Here is a 22,407-nt window from a genome sequence, read left to right as displayed (position 1 = left end):
CTACCTATACTTACTAGGCCCGGGTCGCAGAAGCGAACAGGTACACCAGTATGCCTGTCGCACACGTCGTCGGCTACAGCCCTGGGAGGCGCAAAATCCGCGGTCGCCAGGGTCGGCAAGAGTCGTTTGCATATTTCTGATAGAGATCCGGCGACGGGTGGGCCCGCTACGGGGGTGATACGCCAAACGACAAGCCGCAGGTACTATGAATGCAAGAGTGGTGGTCAGCCATCAGCCCTTCTTTGTAGATCGGTAACAACAGACTCTACTGGTTGCGGTCTGGCCGGTGTGGTGATTTCTGGCCACTTGGCCGACCACAGCAAACTGAACACCCACTAGCTGGGGGGATGCCGCAAAGGCCACGGAGACCCTCTGGGCCACGGCTAGAGCAGTTGTTTGAGGGAACTCCATGACGATGGAGATGGTTCGGCTGAAGGGACTGGACTAGGTGAGGATGGAGACGAGGTGGAGGTGCTAAAGGTGGACTGGAGGTAAGAAAAAGATTGAGGAAGGAATGAGAGAGTGAGCGAGCGAGGAAGAACAAGCTATTTACGCCTCAGATTGTCCTGCATGTGAAATGGTCAAGAGCCCCAAGAGCTGGCTGTCCGGATTCTTTGTCTCAAGAGGTCGACGGTGAGTCTGTGAGTGAGAACTGGAAGAGAGACTGCTATAGGTACAAGCTGTCAGAGCCGATTTCCAGCACCTTTGGAGACAAAGCTTAGGCACACGGCCATATAAGACATTCCACTGAACACCCGTTTCGTTGGATCTGACAAGGAACGATTAAGTGAAGTAAATCAATATCAAGATCGTACAGTAAGAGAGGCGTTTCCTCTCTCATAGGGCCGGCCGGCCGCGACTAGGAAGCCTTTCCTCAATTCCAGGGAGTCCTTCCGGCTCCCGCCGGAGCTTTTCAATCAGATTCACATATGTCTCATCCTTTGTCTCGCAGGCCGTTGTGCGGAATTGGGAGAAATCCCAGAACTCTTTGAAAATAGGCAAGATTCGTGTACGGATCTGGGGATCATGAGGGGCAAGTGGAATAAGGAAAGCCAGCCAACATCCAAGAAGCTCAGAAGGATGGTCATAGTCCCTGCATGCTAGCCGAATGGAAGCCTCGGCAAATGCAACTTGGGTGAGTATCTTGATGGGATACAGCCCTGTCCAGGGACCAGAGCAGCCATGAGTGGTTGGCAGACGGTTATCTGTTGTTAACGACAGAACTCTATCATCTTGCGCCGGTTGTTGCAGTTGAATAGGGCCGTCCATCCACCAGAGCAGATCCTTCTGACAGTGAATTGATACGAGTGCATAGTGCGGATCTTGCGTGCCGAGAATATGGAAATGTAATACCGCAGCTGGATGCTCAACATCAAACGCGAAGACTCGTTTAAGGTCGTCTGGCCCTAACCCGGGCTGATACCTCAATCTGCTGTGGATGTCCTCAATCCGCGAGACTTCTAACTCCGAGCAGGAGGAATCTGAACATGCTTCCATCCCCATCTCCCTTGCGAGAACCCGTCGTACATCCTCAACCTTGAGAGAAATTGGATATGAACAATGCCCCACGAATCACAGAAGAGACAAAAGTCAGGGGGCACCTACCTGGCCATCGTTGACTACAAAGCCAATATCCTGCACAGTTGGTTACGTCAGAGCATCTCGTGTGTAGAGAACCGCCTTACAGTAGACTCCATGTCCTTTCCAACGAGGGCAAGGGCCAAGTACCCAAAGAGAATGTTGGGGATTCCATTGCGATCAAGGATGCGTGCCACATCAGCTAAAATTACCATCAGTAAGCCACGTTAAATGCAGGCGCGGTGTACTTGTGCTCACCTGCTGTAGAAGCTCCCAGAATGGGCTCTGGCATAGCGATAGTGTGTAATTTTTTCTGCTGGGGGGGGGGGGAGCAATACTTTCTTCAACACCAGGTCATACCTTTTTGGATATGTCCATGCTTTAAAGCTTCCATCCCAGTGGGAAGGACACGAAGACGCGCCCCGCTTCGAGTGCTCTCTCGAGGGCTACTGCCATGATTACGAACGGTCCACAGGCTTCAAAGAGCCGGACCCACGAAAGGAGATCTGTTCTCAGGATCCTCAGCCCGTTGCGACCTTTTCGAAAGAAAAAGAACCTCTTGGAGCCAAGGATTGAGTTGGACAGACGGGTCATTGGTTGCTTTCGACTCGAAATACTTGGAGAAGGAGTCTCGGTAGTTTAGACGCCGTTTACCATAGTTTAGCCATTGTGCAAACAGTCTTCGTGACGGTCATTTCAAGGCCATTCCCATTCATGTAAGGGTATCGTGATCATAGACTTATGTTCTGTTTATAGTCGTCATCAGGATAGCCCTATATTCAACCGCTCATTTATCGAAAAGATAACCCACCCCTTCGACGCCAGCATACACAGCCTATGAAGCCATCGTGAGACCTGGGATGTGTCCATAGCAAAGTGAACCGTGGCATTAGGACAGACGCAGGGTTCAACTGCCCTGCAGGCTGCAGCCAGGGTCCTGCGCGTCCAAGGGGTACATGAGCCTCACGACCGCAATCAAACCCTCCTCAAAGACAGTTGATTCAAGAGAGACCCTTCCACGCAAAGAGAGTTTCTGAGTGGCGTAGTCCGGCCCTTTGCCAAAGAACAGATCTCCGGTTGCCGCTCTTTGAATGCTTTGAGCGCCTGTGATGTCACCTTCGCCTTTTGACGAAAAGCCCGCATCTCCAGCCAGTCTGGCCCTCAGCTCGCAAGCCACGTCAGGCTTCCATCGGGCTTCTATCGGGCTTGAGTGGAGCATCCTGTCCGGTAACCTTTGCCATCAAAGGCGCCTGCAGCAGCCCCTGAACTCTAAACCAACGCCACAGATGACGAGCAGCTCGAGAAGGTTTAATGACTGAAGCTGCAACGACGCAGTCAGCTCTTTGAGAGCAAAGCTCCAGCTTTCCCACCATCGGCTGCATTTTCCATTTCCGGCGAGTGGCTTTCTTTGACCCATCAGGCCAACAGGATCTACTCTCTTTCAGCAGCCACACCGCCGAAGTTATCATCTTTTCCGGAGTGCAATAAGTCCGGAATAGTGACTCAGAGGTGCGCTCACACTGGGCGGAATCGACAGGAACTGGAGGAACTTGGGGTCTACGTGCCAACGGCAGGAATAAGGAGGTATGAGAGTGTGTACACTCTGTGGCCGGCTTCCCGTACGCAAAGGATAAAGAGAACCGGCTGGCGTCGGATGCAATGGCAATGGTGCAAAGAAACAACGCCGTGTGGCGTTGGACGGGTATTAACCCGGCATATCAAAGAGACCAAGGGGATCTGGTGTGCCGTGCTCCCCCCCTCCTCCAACGGCGGTTTGCGCAAACTGCTGAGATTTGCAAAAGTGCCGCTGTTCTTTTGGACTTGTGCTCAGAGGTCATCGCATCTGACGTACGGAGTATATGGTATTTTGATTGGCTCGAGAGACAACAGCCTAATTCTGAACTCCATCTCATTCATGCAATACAGTTCCTTCCTCCAAAGGCGTTGAGATTCTTCCGTAATTTCTACTAGTCTGCTTGCTCGTGTAGAAATGCATGGCTCCTAGTGCACCAAGTAGATGCTGATCAATCACGGATCTATGCCAAGGTCAGCTCTAGAAGGCTCGTTTCTGCCTGTAGTCAATCGGCAAGTATGCTTGGTCTGTCAACTGAAGTTGTTGGGAGGATATACCGCGGGGAGACTACCCAGAGCCTACCAACGCGATAAATTGCAATCTACGATGCCACTGCAACGACCGATACGATACGTGGATCTCGACGGACCTGTAGTTGTTGAGGTAACGTATAACAATAAGTAGCTATCTAGGCGCACTGTTCCCTGTAAACAGTCGTCTTCGCACGAACATATCATTTATCAGTAAGCGCTAACGTTGCTTCTTCAGCGCGCAGTCTCCGTTCATGTCATGCTTGTGATCAGCGCTATGGATCACAGGAATAGTATGTTGTACACAAACGCAGTGGACTCGACAGCCCCGAGGTGTAATCGCTCCTGAGTAGCAAGGTTGGACCGTGATAACAAGGGTGTATTGATAACAGCTTGCTGTTTATCTCGACGGGCGTACTGTTTAATCTGATGATATATTACGACATGGATCTAACGGCGTATTAGAACGTCTTATAGCGTAACCAGATAAGGGGAGCTTGTAGGTGAGGGGCCTTCTCAAGATATCCTTCGTTGCTTGAGGTAGGGCTCCGTACGACAGACGCCCATGATAAGTCCATTGTACCTTATGCCAGTGTCTGTGGTATCGGCGTATCGCTTTCGTAGTGAGCTGAACAGAGTCAGGGTACAGCAGGCTATAGCGTTCACCCTGCCGTGTCAGCAATACCTCTTGACGATCGTCACTATGTTAGTGACTCATTTTCACAAGCAGCTATACCAGATTGCAAGCCTCGCAAGCACTTAAACAGCAGGACCCTTCCGAGTGCTCAGCTAGATATCTACCTGTCTATCTGTGTCTGATTAGTGCGAGGGCCGAGTAGGTGCTCAGGAGAGATTCGTTCCGTAGTCACGAGCAGCAGGTCGTATGTTTCTTGTCGCGTTCCTTCAAACTATTATCTGCTCGACGTTCAAACTTGTACGCCTCGAGTTGTATCCTCGAGTCCTCGAGCTATACTGTTAGATACCCTGGACGGAACAGCTTATTTGGATATCAAACGATAGTATACATAAGCGTTTTCTGCAGTGAATCGAGGTATCACCCTAGTTCCATTGCTAAATAAGACAATCTAGGTTGCAGTTCTGGGTGTATTTCTATACCCCGAGTCCGCTGGTTGTCGGTGTGCCTGTGTACCGCAGATCCACCTACACTACCTTGCACACGCCCCTCCGAGCGACAGTACATGCGTCTGCATGTCAGGATAGTAAATAATAAATCCTCTGTTGTACTTCCCATAATCAAGCAATTTGTCAACGCACACTTACTCGAAAGCCTCGGACCCGACATTCTCGAAGGCAATACAAAGACCCGGCTCCAGACCTCGATATAGTCGAACGAAACGGAACACAGCCTCGATACCCAACAAAGCAACCGAACAAAGCGAAACAAGAAACAAAGCAACCCTTGAATCCCAATGAATACACAATACCCCAACTCCACTACAAAGCCAATGTATCCCCCAAAGCTCACTGCTCAAACACCCGGCCCAAACCCCGGCGTAATCGAAAAAAACGTCTCCAGGTCCATCGTCGAGAAGTCAAAGTCCCCGCCCATATCCGACAGGGTGAAGTCGAGCAGTTCCTCTCCCGGCCCGCTGCCTACGCTGGCGTTTCCGCCGACGCTGCCGCTGCCGCTGCCACCCGCTATCCCGACCCCGACTCGCATGCCCTGTTCGAGCGAGTTGCCTTGGAAATCGTACAAAAAGGGATTGTCGTGCGTTGCGCCGGGGAGAAACGTGCTTGGGAGGGAGTCGAGAAGGGCCGAGGCTGTGTGGGGATCGGAAGTATGGACACCGGGGGTAGGACCAGAGGCCGGGGCGGGGGCGAGGTATGTCCTCGCGGGTGTGCCTTGGCTCGAAGTGTAAGAGTGTAGCGGGTGTGCTGTCGCGGGTTGACTCTGCACGGGGCTCCATTCGTACGCCGGGTCGATCTGTTTCAGGATCGTCTGGATGGCCAGGATGGAAGCCTGGATCGGGTCACCCGGGCGCATGCTTGACAGCGCTTGCAGGGTGGCATGGATCCAGGGGAGATGCGTCGCGGCCAGGTCCTTGCCGTGGATGAGGTCGAAGATCAGCGCGAAGCATGAGCTTCCGAGGAAGTAGGCGTGGTAGCGGATTCCCTGCCGGAAGTGGTCAGCGACAGCCTGGTGCAACCATGCTGATACTATGGAGGTGAACTTACCCTGACAAGGTCATTCGCTGTATACGACTCGCAGAGGAAGTGAATCGTGCGGATGGCGGCGCTGAGCGCATACCCGCAGGCCTCGTTCAACCAAGGCGGGATCTCGCGTTTCGGGCTTGGTTTCTCAGAGTCTGCGGTCGACGTGCCTATCCGGGAATCCTGGTTCCAGCGGCCTCGGAAGATGAGGAAGGGTCGAAAAGTAAGCAAGATGATCTGGTAGTACACTGGTTGAGTTAGTTGGGCAGCCATGTAAGCGACTCCATTAGGCAGTGCGTGTGCTTACGGGTGATGCACATCGTCTGCATGACGCCACGGCCGCCGGGTTGAGGCCGCTTGTCGAGGCCGAATCCTAGCGCTGCTTGCATCTTCGAGTCAAAGGTGCGCAGATCGTCCCAGATTGACTTTGCGATTCGCCACATCTGCAGTAGCGAGCCGTGGTGCTGCCCGTACAGCTCATCTGCTGAGCGGGCGGCCGCGTCGGCGAGGCTTGTGATGGTGTGGCAGAAGGCGTCTTTGGGCAGTGGGATCCCGACGTCTCTCCGTGAGAGGGAGCTAGGGCGCCCGAGATGGAAACAGACCCAGCTGGTTTTGTTAGATCGAGCTCCTGGGTAGGACGGGTGACTGACGTTTCATAGATGTACAGGTACCAAAAGGTGCGACGGCGTTCCTCTGCACTGTCGACCGTGTCGGCGCTTTCGTTGGGCGATTCCTTATGCAGCCCGGTAGAAATTGCCTTTCGCGCTGCTGTTCCGATATGGAGGAAGCAAGAGTTCGGCCGTCCGACCTCATTATGGTAATGGGCGTGCTGGTATTTGTTAGAGTGGATATCGTAGAGTCAGAGAGCACTTATCATAAACATAGAAAGCTGCACCGCTTGCAGATTAACAGTATCATCCAGCGAACTGCATGAAGCCCGGACCCGTTCATACAAAACATCGCCCCAAGCAGCATGCTCTGTGATTAGCGACCCCAGCGCCAAAGCCATCAACAAAATACACTGATAGTAATCCGTCCGAGGGTCAGGGCTAGGTCCGTATAATTTTTCCAGCCGACGATAGAACACTTCTGGAGGCCATATCGGCAGAAGATAATACAGCGAGCCAAGAAAGCTCTCTAGGAAGGTATTGGCAAGCTCATACGGAAGGAACATAATATGGGGATCGGCTCCCACAGATCTTCTGGTATGATCACCACTCTGATCCGCGGGAATACCGAAGAATATTGAGCGAAAACTGAGCATGTCCAGGCCAGCGCCTACCTCCTCGACCCGACCATGCCGCTCGGCAGGATCGCGGGCGGGGTGCGCGGTGAGATCGCGATAGATCTCATGCATGAGCGCAAAGTGCGACGTCGAGCCATAATAGAGCTGAACAGTGTTGGAAGGAGAGGTCATATGCGTTGCTGAGACGCTGTTGTTGAAGCTCGGAGGGGGGTCTTCCCGGTGGGACTGCACCCCGGGCCGAGTCCCCGTCGGCACGTTCGCCGAGTCGGACGTCTCGGGTTTGGCATCTTGCTGGGGTTTCTGCTTTTTCTTGCGCTGTCGGATGACCTCGCGATAGACGCAAGGGGTCCGGCGGAGAGAGCAGGTCTTGCAAGGGGACTCGCCGTTGCAGCGGATCTTGCGGTGGCGGCATTCCTGGCAGGCTTTGGAGATGCGCCAGTTCGGCTGGGATGCTGCAGTCTCGCTGTCGGCCATTACTTGTGTCGGATATATAGGATATATAGCATTAAGGCAATGAAGGGGAGCGAAGATGAAACGGTTGAGCCGCATCTCCGAGTTTTCGGATATACATCACGTGAGGCTGACATCAGTAGTTACTCGTTAGTCAAGTACCTAGGTAGTAACTCTTTGATATTGCTGTATAATGGTATATTCAAATACATACATTCATAGGGAAGAGATGGTATCTACGTGGTTTCTGTTGCCATGGTTCTGGATGTTGATTGGCAGTGTTGCTCAAGTCTATGTATATATTCTCTCACACAACATTCTATCGTTCTATATACACAATACAATGCCTTAAACAACTACTCCGACCTCGCCTCCTTTGTCTTCTTGGACCTCAACTTCATCATGCCAAACACCAGCAGATACGACGTGATACAAAACAGCGCCGTAATCCCCGTCTACACGCAACCATCAGCACACCGAGCTCTCAGCATCACAAGGGAAACACTCACATCTCTCCACCCAAAATACTCCTCCCGCAGGTTAAACGTCCGCGCGTAATCCTTCCCACTCTCATACTGGCAGAAGTCACACGTCCCCGTTGAGTTCGCGTCCCGAAGATACCCCGCGTTCACACTTAAGAAGTCCGCCATGTACTCGCCGCAGGTTTGGCCCGAGGGCGCAATGAACTGGAGATACTCCGATGGGGAACACTCTACCTTGACGTTCCAGAGGACTGGTGTCAGTAGGCCGCCGACCAGATACGTGAACGGGTCGAGGTAGTATAGCCAGTAGCGCCAGAAGGGCTGGAGAGCGTCGTAGGGGACTACGACACCGCAGAAGGAGATCATGCCGGCGCCGATGACGATGGGGTTCATGATTGCTGCGAAGTATTCGTTGGGGGCGTAGGCGGCGATTGCTTGGCCGATGGAGGTGTAGAGGAATTCGTAGACTGGCTGGTGTCAGATTGGCAGCTCGTTCCCACAGTCTTTGGAGAAGATGGAGATAGATGGTTGTTGGGTAACGTACAGATCATCTGAAGATAAACATGCCCTGAAACACTCGCTTCAACCGGAAACCCAGCGACAAAGTACCAGCAGGCGAAGTACAGGGTTGCGCAGACAATCAGATACGGGATCTCGGAGACGACCTGCGCGGCGATAAAGGCGAGCCAGTGGTATGTTTTGGATTTTTTCTCGCGGGTTTCGAAGATGTCGCGGTTGTGCAGGAAGTGCGGTTGCATTTGATTGATACAACCGGGGCAGACGAAGATGAAGTTGACTATGTAGTTTTCAGTTAGTTTCTCTGGTTCTTGCACAGCACGGGAGAGCAGGTAGAGCGCACATATAGCGAACAGCCGAAGTTGCAAGTCGAATGTGCCGTTGCCCATTTTCCAGAAGGTGAAGCCACTGAAGAGGGCGGCGAAGATGTGTAGGATGATCTTGTTCCACATGTAGTCCTGGCTGGTCAGTATGCTGCTCGTGCTGAGCGGAGAGACAACTCACAGGCTTCCGATACAGCTGGATCATAAGACGGTGAAGAACGAGCTTGAATTGATACCAACGAGACGTCGCAAAGCTGGCCTTATCTTCTTCACTGGGGTTGGCCTGGCTAGCACGGTTGAGTGCCTCGAGCTCGGAAACGGCCCTTGCACGTTCGCCAGAGTTGTTCCAGACGTCGACCCAGTCGATCTTCTGGTCCGTACTTCCTTGAATGACCTCGACGATATGCTCGGCTGGATTGACATCTGGGGGGCACGGGGCACCGTTCTCTGCGAAGTAGCCCAGGACCTTCTGAGAGTCTTTGCCGGCTGATTTTGTTAGAGTGAATAGCAAGTTAAAAGTGCAAACACTTACTTTCACCGAAATAGGCCATCCTTCCACCCTTTGCTAGCAGGAGAAGCGAGTCAAAGGCCTCGAAAAGTACAGCAGAAGGCTGATGGATGGTACACTGCGACGGTCAATAACGTGCCTCTGCTACATAATCATAGACATACCAAAACGGCCTGTCCGCCATCGACTAGCTTGCGGAGGAAGCGGATGACTGTAATCTTTAGCCACTCAATCACGGTCTGGGTATGCAATACAAAAGGCAACTCACTGTTATAAGCCGATTGCCCATCAAGACCGGAAGTCGGCTCATCCAGAAAGAGCAGCGTCGGCTTCGCAACAAGCTCAACACCAAGTGTAAGTCTCTTGCGCTGCTCAATACTCAAGCCAGCACCGGGAACTATCCCGTCAGTACGAGGGAAGCTTCAGGAAGGACAGTAAACATACCTCCAATCAGCGCATCACGAATATCATGCAGCTCAAGCAGCTCAATGATATGGTCAACGTATGCAACTTTCTCTTCCTCTGGAACAACAGCCGGTTGGCGAAGAAGGGCAGAGAAAATCAATGCTTCACGAACGGTAGCCGTTTCCTCATGGACATCCATTTGCTCGCAGTACCCAGTGAGACGTTGAAAGCTAATTCCCTGAGGGCGGCCGTCAATGAGGATTGACCCGTAGACCTCGCCGCTATCTTTTCGTTGCGCCAGAACATCCAATAGCCTTGCAAACAGTCAGTACTTTCCGTCCAACATCAGTAATAAACACAAGAGTACTCACGTCGTCTTCCCCGCCCCCGAACACCCCATCAGCGCAACCAGATTCCCCGGCTTGACAAACCCAAACACCTGATCAAGCAGCTGCTTCTTCTGCCCATGGAACGGAACATGGTAGTCCAGGTGATTCCACGTAAACGTCGACTGTCTCCCGCTCTGCGCAAGCGTCATCGACCGATCCGCCGCAGCAGCTGGCTTCTCCTTCTCACTGCTCGACTTCCCACCCCGTTTATACAGCAGCATTGACGACCCAGACTGGCTGTTCCTCAGCTCAAACCCCAGCGCCGTGAGGAAGATGAAGAAGAGCCAGAATCCGACAATCACGCCGAAGCTCCGCCAGATGTGCCCGGCCGTGTAGCTGTATTGCTCGCGGATGTAGGCTGCGCCGGAGATGATGCCTTCGTCGTTGCTTCCGGGGACGGAACAGCCTCTGTTGGGTGAGACTGAGGAGGAGTATCCTGGCCCGTAGGGGATGTAGTTTGGTTCGACGCAGGCGAGCTCCAGGGTGCTGAATTCTGTGGCCATGAGGGCTTCGAAGGCGTAGGAGGAGGGGTTTAGGTAGAAGATCCAGCGGAACCAGACGTGCATCTTTTCGAAGGGGATGAGATAGCCTGTTGTTGTGAGTATTGGGGGGAACAGGGAACGGTAGAGGATTCTTACCTCCGTAGACGAAGCTTATGGTGGAAAGGAGACCGGTGATTTGGGAGGCTGTTCCGAATTGCTTGCATAGGGCGCCGATGGCTCGGAACATCTGCATGCTGCAGAGGGTGTTGACGATGATGATGATCCAGAAGGTGAAGAACTTTCCGGCGTCCATTTGCAGTGAGGCCATGAAATATAGGATGAGTGAGAAGCAGGAGACCTGGACAATCGTGATCGGGATGTCGGTGATGGCGTTGGCGATACAGAATGCTGTTGGCCGGTAGAAGCCGAACCTCTTCTGGCGAGACAGAATGGGTCGGCCCATGAATGAGGCAGTAGTCTCCGACATGGACTCTAGCAGATAGTATAGGACCGGAAAGAAAAGCACACCGGGCCGGAGGAAGATGGAGGAGCTGTCCAGTTTGAGGTCGTAGAAGATGCTGCCGCAGACCAGTGCTTGGATGATCGACGAGGTCAGCTTGATGGCAATGGAGAGCTTATCTCCAGCGAGGATCTGGAATTGTCTGTGGGACGTTAATAGGAATACAACCATATAGAAAGAAATCACATACCGGATAGTGCAGGCAATGATCTGGTCGCCGAGACCAGTCGTATAAACACTCTGAGGCCGAGGAATATGGCGCTTTTTCTTCTCACCAGCGACTGCCAACGTAAGCTCTTCATCCTCGAATGACAGTTTCTCCGGAGGGACAATCGACTCCATCGCTTGATAGTAAACCAGGCTGTTCCTGTAACGATTCTCAAACTCCTTGGGTGTATTCGGAACCTTCTCTTCCATGCCAGCAGCAACGACCCGTTCCGTCAACACAGTGACCGAGGTCAGGAAATCAGCGATATTGGCTCCCTTGGGGCAGACAAATCCCATATCCTCGAAATAACCACGAGCCATGCTTCGCGGACCATAGTAGGTAACCAGTCCGTCAGCGAGAACGAGGACTTTGTCAAACTGGTCGTAAATGCCATTGCCAGCCTGATACATGGTAGCGACGACCGTCTTACTCTGCTCGTCCGCTCCTTGCCGGAGGGTCCTTGCGAACTCGACGGCTGTTTTTGAATCGAGCCCTCGTGTCGGATTATCCCAGAACTGAACGGGGCTCTACAGGCGTTGTCAGCATACCTGATATAAACGTTATTGAAAAGAACCTACCTGCCCAGCCATGACCTCGGCCAACGAAACCCTCTTCCTCTCACCCCCCGACACCCCCCTGACAAACTCATTCCCTACAAGCGTCTTCTTCGTATGCGGGATTCCTAACGAGTCCAGAATACCATCTCGATGCTGCTGTACGAACTCCTTCTTCCCGATTCCATCAATCCGTTCCCTGGGAATCTTATTCCGCAGCGCAAACTTCATGGTGCGATTGACACTCAACGTCGGAAAATGCACGTCGTCTTCGGTATTGAACATGATCTGCTGTCGGAATTTATTCGCCTCGACGTGGTCCATACTTCCGTAGCGGGTTTCGCCCGTCACTTCGTCAAAGGCGGCTCGGTCGTTGGAGAGGACGCGGAGGAAGGATGTACAGCCTGAGCCGGGGCGGCCGAGGACGAGAAGCTGGTTGATGAGTTAGTTTCTTTGCTTGGTTCACTGTAGTGGTTATGTTGATAGGGATACCATTTCTTCCGGTCGAACTTGCCCCGTCAGGTCATTGAGGATTGTCTATTCAATATCAGCTAACTATATTCATTATCATGCCTTGGGAAGTATATGACAAACCCTCTTCGGCCTTTCTCCCCTAAAGTAATCCAGTAGCCTCCTGGGATCGGCGACTGAGAGCAAGGTCTCTCCCAGCGCGGCATCCGGCGCGGTAACATGCACGCTAACATTCTTGAATGTCAGGGTTAGTCGTTTTGTAATATCCGAGCCTTGTTCCAGGTCAAGGGTGGATGATGACGATGGTGTATCCATGGCGGTGATAGTCATGCTTCAGTCAGGCTTTAGTGATCATGACAGGCAGTGCTATATATGAAAGCTACAGCCCTGTCGGTTTTCTCACTGTCAAACAGTAAGTACTCCGTAAAACCGTTAATCCGTATATCCTATTTCCGGATTCCCGGGCTGTTGAGCGGTTCGCGAGATGCTGGACAGCCAATCATGATTCAATATGCTGGAAGCAGGTCCACCTGGAGAAGCTTGAGCAGGTCTTATTCCGAGTTTATTTGTCACAATAGGAGGCATTTTCCTGACCTTAAGGTCCAGATGCTAAGATCAGATAAGCTGTACGGAATTGGAGCTAGGGCTGGTCTTGTAGTCCCCCTCCGTAACTCCAGGCAGATTCTGTAGGCCTATCTAGCGTGCTTGGCATAAACTTGGGCTTTCTGTGTAGCTGCCTTTATTGTATCTGGTTCCATCGGGCTTCCACGGGGCCTAACGGTTAGTAATGCTACATCCTGATGATGCACTTCAATTAATCCCGGACTGTAACTATTAACCGACACAGCTCTTGGCAGTCGACAAGCTCTCTTTATGAAACAGGGGCTGTTGCCTGATTGGTGGAGACTCTCAGGGGAGTTGTATATTCCAAACACGAACCTCAACCTCAAACCCTAATGCATCCCTGCCGAGCCATCGTCGTCAACAGCTGTTTGAGAAAGACAGCAGAGAGACAGCAGAGAGACAGTTATAAGTTTACAGCCCTGACCCTCCTGTCTCAAACCTCCTCATCCTCCTCAACTGCCACTCTCTTTCCTGACACCGGTCTGTCTGTCCTTCCTTTCCCTCTGCGCTGGTCGCTCATTCATTCATTCATTCTTCAATAACTCTTTCTTTTTCAAAAATGTCTCGCAACCTTCTTGCCTTCGCCTCCTTCCTCGCCACCGTCTCCGCCCACGGTCATGTCACCAATGTCATCGTAAACGGCGTGAGCTACCCGGGCTGGGACATCAACTCCTACCCATACATGGGCGAGCCGCCCGTCGTCGCAGCCTGGGAAACGCCCAACACCGGCGGTGGTCCCGTCGACGTCTCAGCCGGCTACACAAACCCCGACATTATCTGCAACCTGAACGCCACCAACGCCAAGGGGTACATCACCGTTGCTGCCGGCGACAGCATCAGCCTACAGTGGACCGTCTGGCCCGAGTCGCATCACGGCCCCGTGTTGGACTACCTGGCCAGCTGCAACGGCGACTGTTCCAGTGTTGACAAGACCGCCCTCGAGTTCTTCAAGATCGACGGCGTCGGACTCGTGGATAACTCTGCTGTCCCTGGCACTTGGGGCGACGACCAGTTGATTGCCAATGACAACAGCTGGCTCGTGCAGATTCCCAATACCATTGCCCCCGGCAACTACGTCCTCCGCCACGAGCTGATTGCTCTGCACGGTTCGTTCGAGGAGGGCGGCGCCCAGAACTACCCGCAGTGCTTCAACCTGGAGATTACCGGGTCTGGATCGGATACCCCGGCTGGTGTTGTGGGTACCGAGCTGTACAGCGCGACCGAGGAAGGTATCCTAGTTGATATCTACAAGAGCCTCGACAGCTACGTTGTTCCGGGTCCGACGCTGTACAGCGGTGCTGTCGAGGTTGTGCAAGCCACTTCCGCGATCACTGCTACCGGCGCTGCGTCCACCGGCGGTGGTGGTGAGGGTGGTGCTGCTCCTACCGGCTCTGCATCAGCTACTGCTACATCCTCTGCCACTTCAACCGCCAGCACAACTGTCGCTCCTTCTGCCCCGGCGACTACCTCGCCCAGCCGCTCCTCCACCACAACTGTCGCTCCCCCCGCGTCCTTCTCGACCACCACGCGGGCCACCCCCAGCGCGACCTCGCCCGGATCCAGCACCCTGACCACGACAACCCGCCCGACAGTGGCTCCTGGAACCACTACCCCTGCTACCTCTTCTGCTGTGCCTACCGCCTCGAATCCTCCTTCGACTGGTACCCAGGCAATTTACCAGCAGTGCGGTGGTCTCCAGTGGAAGGGTGCCACCGCCTGCGCGGCTGGCTCGGTCTGCCATAACTACAACCCTTACTACTCCCAGTGTATTCCTGCTTAGATAGATGTTAGACTAAAATTGAGGTAAAGGAGCAGGCAGGCTGAGTAGGAGTTCATTCTGTGTACATTACTATCACAACGTGGTTCTATTCAATTTTATATTTCGTAAAACGTAATCACATTATATCTCCCTCGTTCCTAGTCTCGAAGGCGCAAAGCCAAGCCAATCCCAAACTCGTGAGTGCCGGAGGAAGCCGACTGGGACGACGGTCACGAGCTGGATCTTCTGGAATCTATATGTATGCCCCGTGCTTCTCAACCCAAGGTCAATATCCCTGCTGGGGTATTCGAACGACGCAATATAAGACTCCTTGGGCACAACCGCAGTTCAGCTCGAGACACACCCCTATCAAAAGCCTATTCTCGGAGCCTCGTCGGATAAGGCCTCCGAATCCTCGGCTGGGAATGGAGATTTACTCCAACTCCACGGGTTGCTCCGCATCGCCACTGATGAAGCATTAAATAACACTCTTTCACCGCTCAAGAACCCACCCGTGCCTATAGCTTGCAATCCGTCCGACCTTCACTACTGTTTATCGAACATGTATTCCAACGGCACCCCCATCATCGTCCCCAGCGGCAACGCCAAAGGCCTCGCTCACTACCCCCACGCGCGCCTCCTCCCCTCCCAGAGCCGGATCCTCCAGCTCTCCGGCATCGGAAGCAGGCGTCCAGACGGAACATTCGAGGGCGCGCACAAGAACGCAGACGGGACACTTACTCTCAACGTCGAAGAACAAACCGCAGCGATCCTCCGAAACATCGAAGCTGTCATCAAGCACGCGACCAATGGCAAGGGAGGGCTGGAGAATGTCATCGACGCCACGGTGTTCCTGCTCGATATGAAGGCGCATTATGGTGGCATGAATGCTGTGTGGAACAAGACTTGGACTTCGCCGGAGAGTGCGCCGGCTAGGACAGCTATTGGAGTTAGAGAGTTGCCGAGTCCGGAGATGATTGTTGAGATCAAGTGTACTGCGAGCGTTGAGTAGGAGTATTACCGTACACAACATTGAAGACCTTTGCTTATCTGGTACCATCTTTGTCGGGCCGGGATCCGAGTGCATACCTCCAACTTCCACTGCCCAACAAATGCCCATACGTAATCTGTAGCAGTTCAATAGGCTACTAGAGCTTTATCTGCGCGCTCTGATACGTGATCGTCACCTTGATACCTGGAGAGACTCCAGATGCGGGGGTAGATATCCAAATTGCTCCATCTCCCTATCTTACTCTCCAATTCCATGCAGGTGCTCTGGGTTATCAGACCCTGCCAGATCAATCCAGAACATAAGTACGGCGAATCTCGAACCTGCTCTTCCATTATTCTCCCATCTCACTCCTGTGCTTTCACAATGTCCCAAGCAAAGAACCAGAATGACACTGAAAAGCACGACCTGGCCACCGTCGACAACGGCCACGGCGAACTCCAGCGCGAGTTCAAGCCTCGCCATGTCATGATGTTCTCAATCGCCTGTGCCATCGGCACAGGCCTCGTGATTGGCTCCGGCTCTGCCCTCTCCAAGGGCGGACCAGGGAGTCTCTTGGTAGCATATATCTCGGTTGGCATCGCCGTGTTCTTCGTCATGACCAGTTTGGGGGAGATGGCGGCATACATTCCAATGAGCAAGGGGTTTGGCGGTTATGCCACGCGCATGATTGATCCTGCGTTTGGGTAGTTCAGTCCCGCTCGCGTGAGGACTGTTGAGTGCTGATTAGATTGGAAACAGATTTGCTACGGGGTGGAATTATGCGCTCTCGTATATCATGGCGACGCCGACCAACCTTACTGCCGCCGGCCTTGTTGTGCGATACTGGAGACCGGATCTCAATGTCGGGATTTGGATTGCTGTGTTTGCTGTTGTTATTATTACCATCAATGTGAGTTGGTTTACGCCCGACAGGGCATTCGGTGCTGATAGCAATAGGTGCTCCCGGTAAAGAACTTCGGGGAGACTGAATTCTGGCTCGGCCTCTGCAAGGTCATCGTGATGACTATACTCATCCTGACATGTCTTGTCATCGCCCTCGGCGGCGGACCAAACCACCATCGAACCGGGTTCGAGTACTGGAAGAACCCTGGCGCATTCTCTGAGCACCTGGTCGACGGTCCGACAGGAAAGTTTCTCGGCTGGTGGGCGTGCATGGTTCAGGCGTGCTTCGCATATACCGGAACAGAGGTAGTTGGTATTACATTTGGTGAGACGCCGAACCCGAGGAAGAATATACCGCGCGCTGTGAAGCAGACCTTTTGGCGTATCGCGTCGTTTTATGTTGTTGGTGTGTTGGTACTGGGGATGGTGGTCCGCAGTGATGATGATCAGCTTCTAGGTGCTACGCAGCAGTCGACCAGCGCTGGTATGTTTGTCTGTCTGTCAGTCTTTCCCTGCGAGCCTGCTAACTTTACCATAGCTGCCTCCCCGTTCGTCGTCGCAATCAACATCGCACGCATCCCCGCCTTACCAGACATCATCAACGCCTCGCTCCTTGTATTCACCCTCAGCTCGGCCACCTCAGGTTTGCCTCCCTCACGCTGACTCTAACCCAACCCACTCACCATGAACAGACATCTACTGCGCCTCCCGCACGCTCTACGGCCTAGCAAAAGACAACCAAGCGCCCCGGTTCTTCGCGAAGACCCTCAAATCAGGCAACCCCATCGTCGCCGTCGGCGCAGCCGCGACATTCATCGCGCTGGCCTTTATGAACGCGAGTAAATCCGCCTCGACAGTCTTCGACTACTTCGTCAGCCTCGTGACGATCTTCGCGGTGCTGAACTGGATCGCCATCCTCGTGTCGTATCTGCATTTCCGGCGTGCGTTAACCGCGCAGGGGGTTGAGCGGTCTGCTCTGCCGTATGCGGGACCTTTGCAGCCGTATGGGGCTTACTATGCGCTCGGGGTTTGTTTTTTGATTATGGTCTTTAATGGTGCGTTGTTCCGAGCAGTGGATGTTTTGTTCTGGTTGGGAGTTGTACTGATCAGGGGCTGTAGGGTATGATGCGTTTATTCCGCGGTTTACGGCGAGTACGTTCGTTCTGAAGTATCTGGGGATAGCGCTGTTTGGTTTGAATTGGGTTGGGTGGAAGCTGTATAAACGGACGGTGTATTGGAAGGCGGAAGAGGTGGATTTGGTGAGTGGGCAGCGGAGGCAGTAGTCAGACAATACGGTCAGCTTGTAGAGAGAAGATAAGTACTGGCAGAATCTGTGGACAGGAAGCTGGGGTGACTAAACAGGAAGGAGGGGAGGGGTCCCGTTCCGGAACAAAGTGCAGCCGAGACAGGGACGCGGTCCTTCCACCTGCAGAGATTCTGACAGCATTCTCCTAACATGGCTGATCTTCATTACAACAATAATAATGGCCCCGGTCAAATTCACCATGCCTCCTGATCTCTCCGGTCGCACTCCCATCTATCGCCTCAGCAAAGCCGCCCCTCCTCCTCCTCCTCCTCCTCCTCCTCCTCCGTCGCAAGCCACCCCCCACGGGTCCCTCCCCTACCATGCCTCCCAATACAACTCCCCCTACGATCCCTCACATCCAGGACCGCAATCACAACCAGACAATAACGAAAACGCCCCTTTCCTCACCCCACAACAGCACCTCTCGCAAGGCTCGCCGCTGACGAAACGCCGCGGACGAAAGCTGCAGGAGCACGAGACCCTCATTCTCATCAACTGCTGTCTGGAATATCAAAGCCTGTACAAGGACAATCCGCCGCGGTTCTGGTACTGCGTTGCGACCAGCCTGAAAAGACAGATCAAGCGCAATTTCTCGTGGCAGTCCTGTCGCCAGATCGTCGAGGAGCTGGTGTCGGAACGACGGGAGCGGCGCCGTGATGTCGCGGCGGGCAACGTCAAGGAGCAGCCCATGACTGAGCTGGTGCTGGCGACAGACAAGTGGATTTCGTTTAGTGATGCTGCTTCTGGCGGCCTGAATATACCTTCTCCTTCATTAAAGCGACCGGAGCAGCACGATTCCCCAATCACGGATCCGAACGCCGCGAAGCGATTGAAACAACACGAACAAGCCTCACCCTCCGTACCACCTCCACACATGTCGCAGCGGCACCCGACATCTCAACCAGCGTCGATACCGCTCGGGCAACCCATGCCGGCGCATCCGATCCCGACCGGTCCAATACCGACCATGCCCAGTGGGCCGACGATGTCGGAGTTTCAGACGCTCAAGGTAGACATTCAAAGTCTGAGAATGGACCTGCAAGACATGCGGCGAGACATGATTGAGGTTCGCAGCGACATCAACACAAAATTGGACTTGATCTTACACGCCCTGCAAACGAAGTCTCTCGATAAGAAGCAGGAAGGCTGAAACAACAGGGCACATTTAGACCATCGTATTTTTTTTTTTTTGCAATATACCCATTGGATTTATTCCGCTGCCGCCGATTGATACTCAAGAATGATTCGGACCCGCAAGGGAAGCACTTGTTTTGCAGCGTCGCAGTGGCAGCAGCGCTCAATTCGCACTACCCAATCCCGAGTCCGCATCGCGATAAACCTGGCAGGATCTCTGCATAATTACTATTCCATACTACATGTGGCGGATCAATAGAAACAAGCAAGGCATACACATGCCGCTGTATACGTGTGACTCCGACCTGGAAGCGCGCTTTCCCCACGCTAGCTGCCATTCCATATATGAAACTACTCCAGCTTTCCTCCAGCTCGCTTGCATGTGAACGTCCTGAACAACTGTTTTCCCCACGTGGCAGGATACCTGGCCCATAAATTCTCCGGGAATATTAGCGCCGTGATCGACGGTGGTACCTGGCCGCGCAACCGTCGGGCTTTTCCTCGCTTCCATCGCGGCATGCAATCTTCCTCCAGAAAATCCTGCGAGATAAATTCCGTAGATCACCGCAGCAAACTGGGTTTCGTCTTCAACTCAATCAATATCCCACCTACTGACTCGTCATGCGCTCTACCCTGGCGCTCGCACTGTTGCCGGTGGCTTCCGCCATCAATATCATCTCCACTAACGATGATGGCTGGGCCGAGGTCAACATTCGCAGCATCTACAACGCGCTGGGGGCGGCCGGGCACTCGGTCGTTGTTTCCGCCCCGGCTGAGAATCAAAGTGGTACAGGTAGGCGCCCATCCACTGAGCAGATTTCCGCAATCAATGCTAACATGACTTAGGGTCTCGGGATGAGACCCCGTCTGCTCGAACGGAGCCATGCGATTTTGATAGCTGCCCTGCTGATAGCGGCCCGTACGGCACCAACGAGACCGACACCAGGCTGAACTGGGTCAACTCATACCCGGTCACCTCCATCAAGCACGGCATCGACACTCTGGCCCCACATTTCTTCAACGGTCTCCCTGATCTAGCTGTCTCCGGACCAAATGTCGGCAACAACCTTGGCCTCGTTATCCATTTCTCTGGCACAGTCGGCGCAGCAAGCTACGCTGCTGGAGCAGGAATTCCCGCCATCGGGTTCTCTGGAGCCGACGGCACTCCCACCGCATGGGACGCCGCAGTGCCCGCCTACAGCACCATCTACGCCGACCTCGCGACAAAGATCGTCGAGCGCGTTGTGGCTGCCGGCGCGCCCTATCTTCCTGAAGACACCTGGCTGAATGTCAACTTCCCGACAGTAGACAGCTGCAGCAGCGCCGACGACTTTAGTTTCGTTTTCTCTCGGCTTTTCACGGCCCTACCCCTCATCACGGCCGACGACGTCCAAACCTGCGGCAGCACGCGACTGCCTACGGAGCGCTCTGTGGTCGGCACGGACGGGTGCTATGTCAGTATCTCGGTGGGGACCAGCGACAAGGAAGACGCCAGTGCAGCCGTGCAGCGCGAAGTGTTGGAGAAACTGGGCGATTTCCTGTCTTGCTTGCCGTAGTCTGGAGTTAGAGTGCAGGCTAAGCTCGGAGATAGCTGAACTAGGGTAGTATCCTGCGGAGGTGACGAAGTTTATATACAGGCGCGTTACACTGGGAGGGGCCAATATATGAAGTTCGCCTTTGGGGCGCTGTCAATCAGGCACGTTTTGGGTCCGTTCTTCTTGGCATCTGCACCAACCCTGCTTATGGTGGTAGTGAGGGTGGATGTGCAGGAGTATCGGGTTCTCTTGTCTGTACCCATTCCGCTGATCGACAGTCTCCCACTGCAGTAGATCAGCCAGCACAAATCCTACCACGAAGAGTAAAACATAAATACTACCGTATCCCACACCATTCCCTCTCACCCCATCCTCCAAATCCCAGCCAGCCAATACTACAACATGGCCTCCCGCACCCTCCTCCTCGCCTCTCTGGCTGTCACCGCCGCGAGCATGCCTCTCGCCAACTCCAACTCCAACACCACCCCGGTCACCCCCCTCACCGCGCGCGACGTAATTGACCACGACGCTGTCGCCGGCCTCCCCGAGACCCTCCCGTCCGGAACCCTCGGCGACATCTACCGCGCCTACCAGCCCTACCTCGAGGTCGAGGACGGCTGCGTGCCCTTCCCTGCTGTTGATGCTGACGGTACACCCCTCATTCCTACTTATAACACCAAGAACAGTTTCTAATGTCATAACAGGAAACACCTCCGGCGGCCTCGCCCCCACCGGCTCCTCAACCGGCGACTGCTCCTCCTCAACCGGCCAAGTCTACGCCCGCTCCACCATGTCCGACGGGCTCGACGCCACCTACGGCGCGGGAATCATGTACTCCTGGTACTTCCCCAAGGACTCGCCCAGCACGGGGCTTGGCCACCGACACGACTGGGAGGGTGTGATTGTCTGGCTTGCCGACGGGGCATCCTCAACAGCCGAGAACGTCGTTGCGGTGTGTCCCTCGGCGCATGGGGACTGGAACTGCGATACGAGTTTCTCGCTGAGTGGCACGCACCCGCTGATTCGGTATTTCAATGTGTGGCCGGTGAATCATCAGCTGGGCTTGACGGATTCCGTGGGCGGGAGTCAGCCGCTGGTTGCGTGGGAGAGCGTGGGTAGTGCGGTGAGGGATGCTCTGGAGAGCACGGATTTTGGCAGCGCGACGGTGCCGTTTAAGGAGGGGACGTTTGGCGGGAATTTGGGGGAGGCGACGTATTAAATTAGGTGGCTGCTGTTTGCAAGCGATGAGGTGACTATGAATTATGAGATTTCGGGCTGTCCAAGTCAATTCTGCTCAACTACACTATGAATGATATATAGACGGGAAGGAGAGACAGTCCGACTGTAGTGCAAGGCGGGGCGCTATAAGGCACAGAATCCAGCAGCTAAAGAGCTCATGGGTTGTATGTTGAAGCCGGACTCTCTATCACGCACGCGCCATGCGGACCTCGTAGTGGAAGCAAGGTATTCAAGCTATTGTTTTCGACTACCCGTCTCCCCAAGTTTAACCCCTAATGCTCGTGCGCCTCAGTCTCTGGTCTCACAACGGTAGCCCCGATAGGAGTGTGAGTGTCGATATTTGCTCCCATGCAGCCCTACTATAGTACTGTATGCTAGTTGTTTTCCTGCCACCTAATCACAGTTAGCGATGAACTGACCGAGCGTAGCGGAAGAGGTACTTGTGTCCACAGCCAAGGCAGGTATAGATGATGGTGCTCCCTTCATCAGCACTCCTTATCTGGTCTTTC

General features: G+C 53.8%; 10 protein-coding genes across 10 annotated transcripts; 7 read left to right on the top strand and 3 right to left on the bottom strand.

The window, feature by feature from the left end:
• Positions 1–837: 837 nt before the first annotated feature.
• Positions 838–1,870, bottom strand: BJY04DRAFT_224241 (uncharacterized protein; the record flags this gene model as incomplete). The annotated part of the gene is made up of 4 exons (XM_073717899.1): positions 838–1,536; positions 1,606–1,635; positions 1,686–1,780; positions 1,837–1,870. 4 exons carry the CDS (start codon positions 1,868–1,870, stop codon positions 838–840), a joined length of 858 nt encoding a protein of 285 aa, XP_073565089.1.
• Positions 1,871–4,770: 2,900 nt separating this feature from the next.
• On the bottom strand, positions 4,771–7,596 carry BJY04DRAFT_232812 (Zn(II)2Cys6 transcription factor). The gene is made up of 6 exons (XM_073719814.1): positions 6,749–7,596; positions 6,504–6,682; positions 6,161–6,459; positions 5,878–6,101; positions 5,338–5,815; positions 4,771–5,295 (listed from the first exon to the last, which is right to left on the bottom strand). The coding sequence occupies exons 1-6, from the start codon at positions 7,571–7,573 to the stop codon at positions 5,171–5,173; spliced, it is 2,130 nt and encodes a 709-aa protein (XP_073565088.1). The 5' UTR covers positions 7,574–7,596; the 3' UTR covers positions 4,771–5,170.
• Positions 7,597–7,905: 309 nt separating this feature from the next.
• Positions 7,906–12,722, bottom strand: BJY04DRAFT_211467 (putative ABC multidrug transporter; the record flags this gene model as incomplete). The annotated part of the gene is made up of 15 exons (XM_073714408.1): positions 7,906–8,004; positions 8,059–8,498; positions 8,576–8,827; positions 8,891–9,005; positions 9,052–9,356; positions 9,403–9,496; positions 9,543–9,589; positions 9,647–9,775; positions 9,823–10,097; positions 10,155–10,761; positions 10,811–11,316; positions 11,365–11,909; positions 11,961–12,368; positions 12,429–12,473; positions 12,531–12,722. 15 exons carry the CDS (start codon positions 12,720–12,722, stop codon positions 7,906–7,908), a joined length of 4,059 nt encoding a protein of 1,352 aa, XP_073565087.1.
• An 868-nt stretch (positions 12,723–13,590) lies between these two features.
• BJY04DRAFT_232808 (glycosyl hydrolase family 61-domain-containing protein) lies at positions 13,591–14,911 on the top strand (the record flags this gene model as incomplete). Its single annotated transcript, XM_073719813.1, has 1 exon — positions 13,591–14,911. One exon carries the CDS (start codon positions 13,591–13,593, stop codon positions 14,809–14,811), a length of 1,221 nt encoding a protein of 406 aa, XP_073565086.1. The 3' UTR covers positions 14,812–14,911.
• A 441-nt stretch (positions 14,912–15,352) lies between these two features.
• On the top strand, positions 15,353–15,802 carry BJY04DRAFT_224237 (RidA family protein; the record flags this gene model as incomplete). Its single annotated transcript, XM_073717898.1, has 1 exon — positions 15,353–15,802. One exon carries the CDS (start codon positions 15,353–15,355, stop codon positions 15,800–15,802), a length of 450 nt encoding a protein of 149 aa, XP_073565085.1.
• A 363-nt stretch (positions 15,803–16,165) lies between these two features.
• On the top strand, positions 16,166–17,967 carry BJY04DRAFT_232807 (amino acid permease/ SLC12A domain-containing protein; the record flags this gene model as incomplete). The annotated part of the gene is made up of 6 exons (XM_073719812.1): positions 16,166–16,485; positions 16,541–16,691; positions 16,739–17,168; positions 17,223–17,327; positions 17,377–17,739; positions 17,804–17,967. The coding sequence occupies 6 exons, from the start codon at positions 16,166–16,168 to the stop codon at positions 17,965–17,967; spliced, it is 1,533 nt and encodes a 510-aa protein (XP_073565084.1).
• A 222-nt stretch (positions 17,968–18,189) lies between these two features.
• On the top strand, positions 18,190–19,140 carry BJY04DRAFT_224235 (uncharacterized protein; the record flags this gene model as incomplete). The annotated part of the gene is made up of 1 exon (XM_073717897.1): positions 18,190–19,140. One exon carries the CDS (start codon positions 18,190–18,192, stop codon positions 19,138–19,140), a length of 951 nt encoding a protein of 316 aa, XP_073565083.1.
• Positions 19,141–19,745: 605 nt separating this feature from the next.
• Positions 19,746–20,680, top strand: BJY04DRAFT_232806 (5'/3'-nucleotidase SurE; the record flags this gene model as incomplete). The annotated part of the gene is made up of 2 exons (XM_073719811.1): positions 19,746–19,917; positions 19,971–20,680. 2 exons carry the CDS (start codon positions 19,746–19,748, stop codon positions 20,678–20,680), a joined length of 882 nt encoding a protein of 293 aa, XP_073565082.1.
• Positions 20,681–20,688: 8 nt separating this feature from the next.
• On the top strand, positions 20,689–21,042 carry BJY04DRAFT_202555 (uncharacterized protein). The gene has a single exon (XM_073713220.1). The coding sequence runs from the start codon at positions 20,789–20,791 to the stop codon at positions 20,951–20,953; it is 165 nt and encodes a 54-aa protein (XP_073565081.1). The 5' UTR covers positions 20,689–20,788; the 3' UTR covers positions 20,954–21,042.
• Positions 21,043–21,061: 19 nt separating this feature from the next.
• Positions 21,062–21,878, top strand: BJY04DRAFT_224233 (NPP1 family protein; the record flags this gene model as incomplete). Its single annotated transcript, XM_073717896.1, has 2 exons — positions 21,062–21,308; positions 21,364–21,878. The coding sequence occupies 2 exons, from the start codon at positions 21,062–21,064 to the stop codon at positions 21,876–21,878; spliced, it is 762 nt and encodes a 253-aa protein (XP_073565080.1).
• Positions 21,879–22,407: the final 529 nt, after the last annotated feature.

Source organism: Aspergillus karnatakaensis (genome assembly GCF_047715665.1).
Source record: "Aspergillus karnatakaensis strain CBS 102800 unplaced genomic scaffold BJY04scaffold_86, whole genome shotgun sequence".
Classification (NCBI taxonomy): Eukaryota; Fungi; Ascomycota; class Eurotiomycetes; order Eurotiales; family Aspergillaceae; genus Aspergillus; species Aspergillus karnatakaensis.
This window is presented reverse-complemented; position numbering and strand designations above follow the sequence as displayed.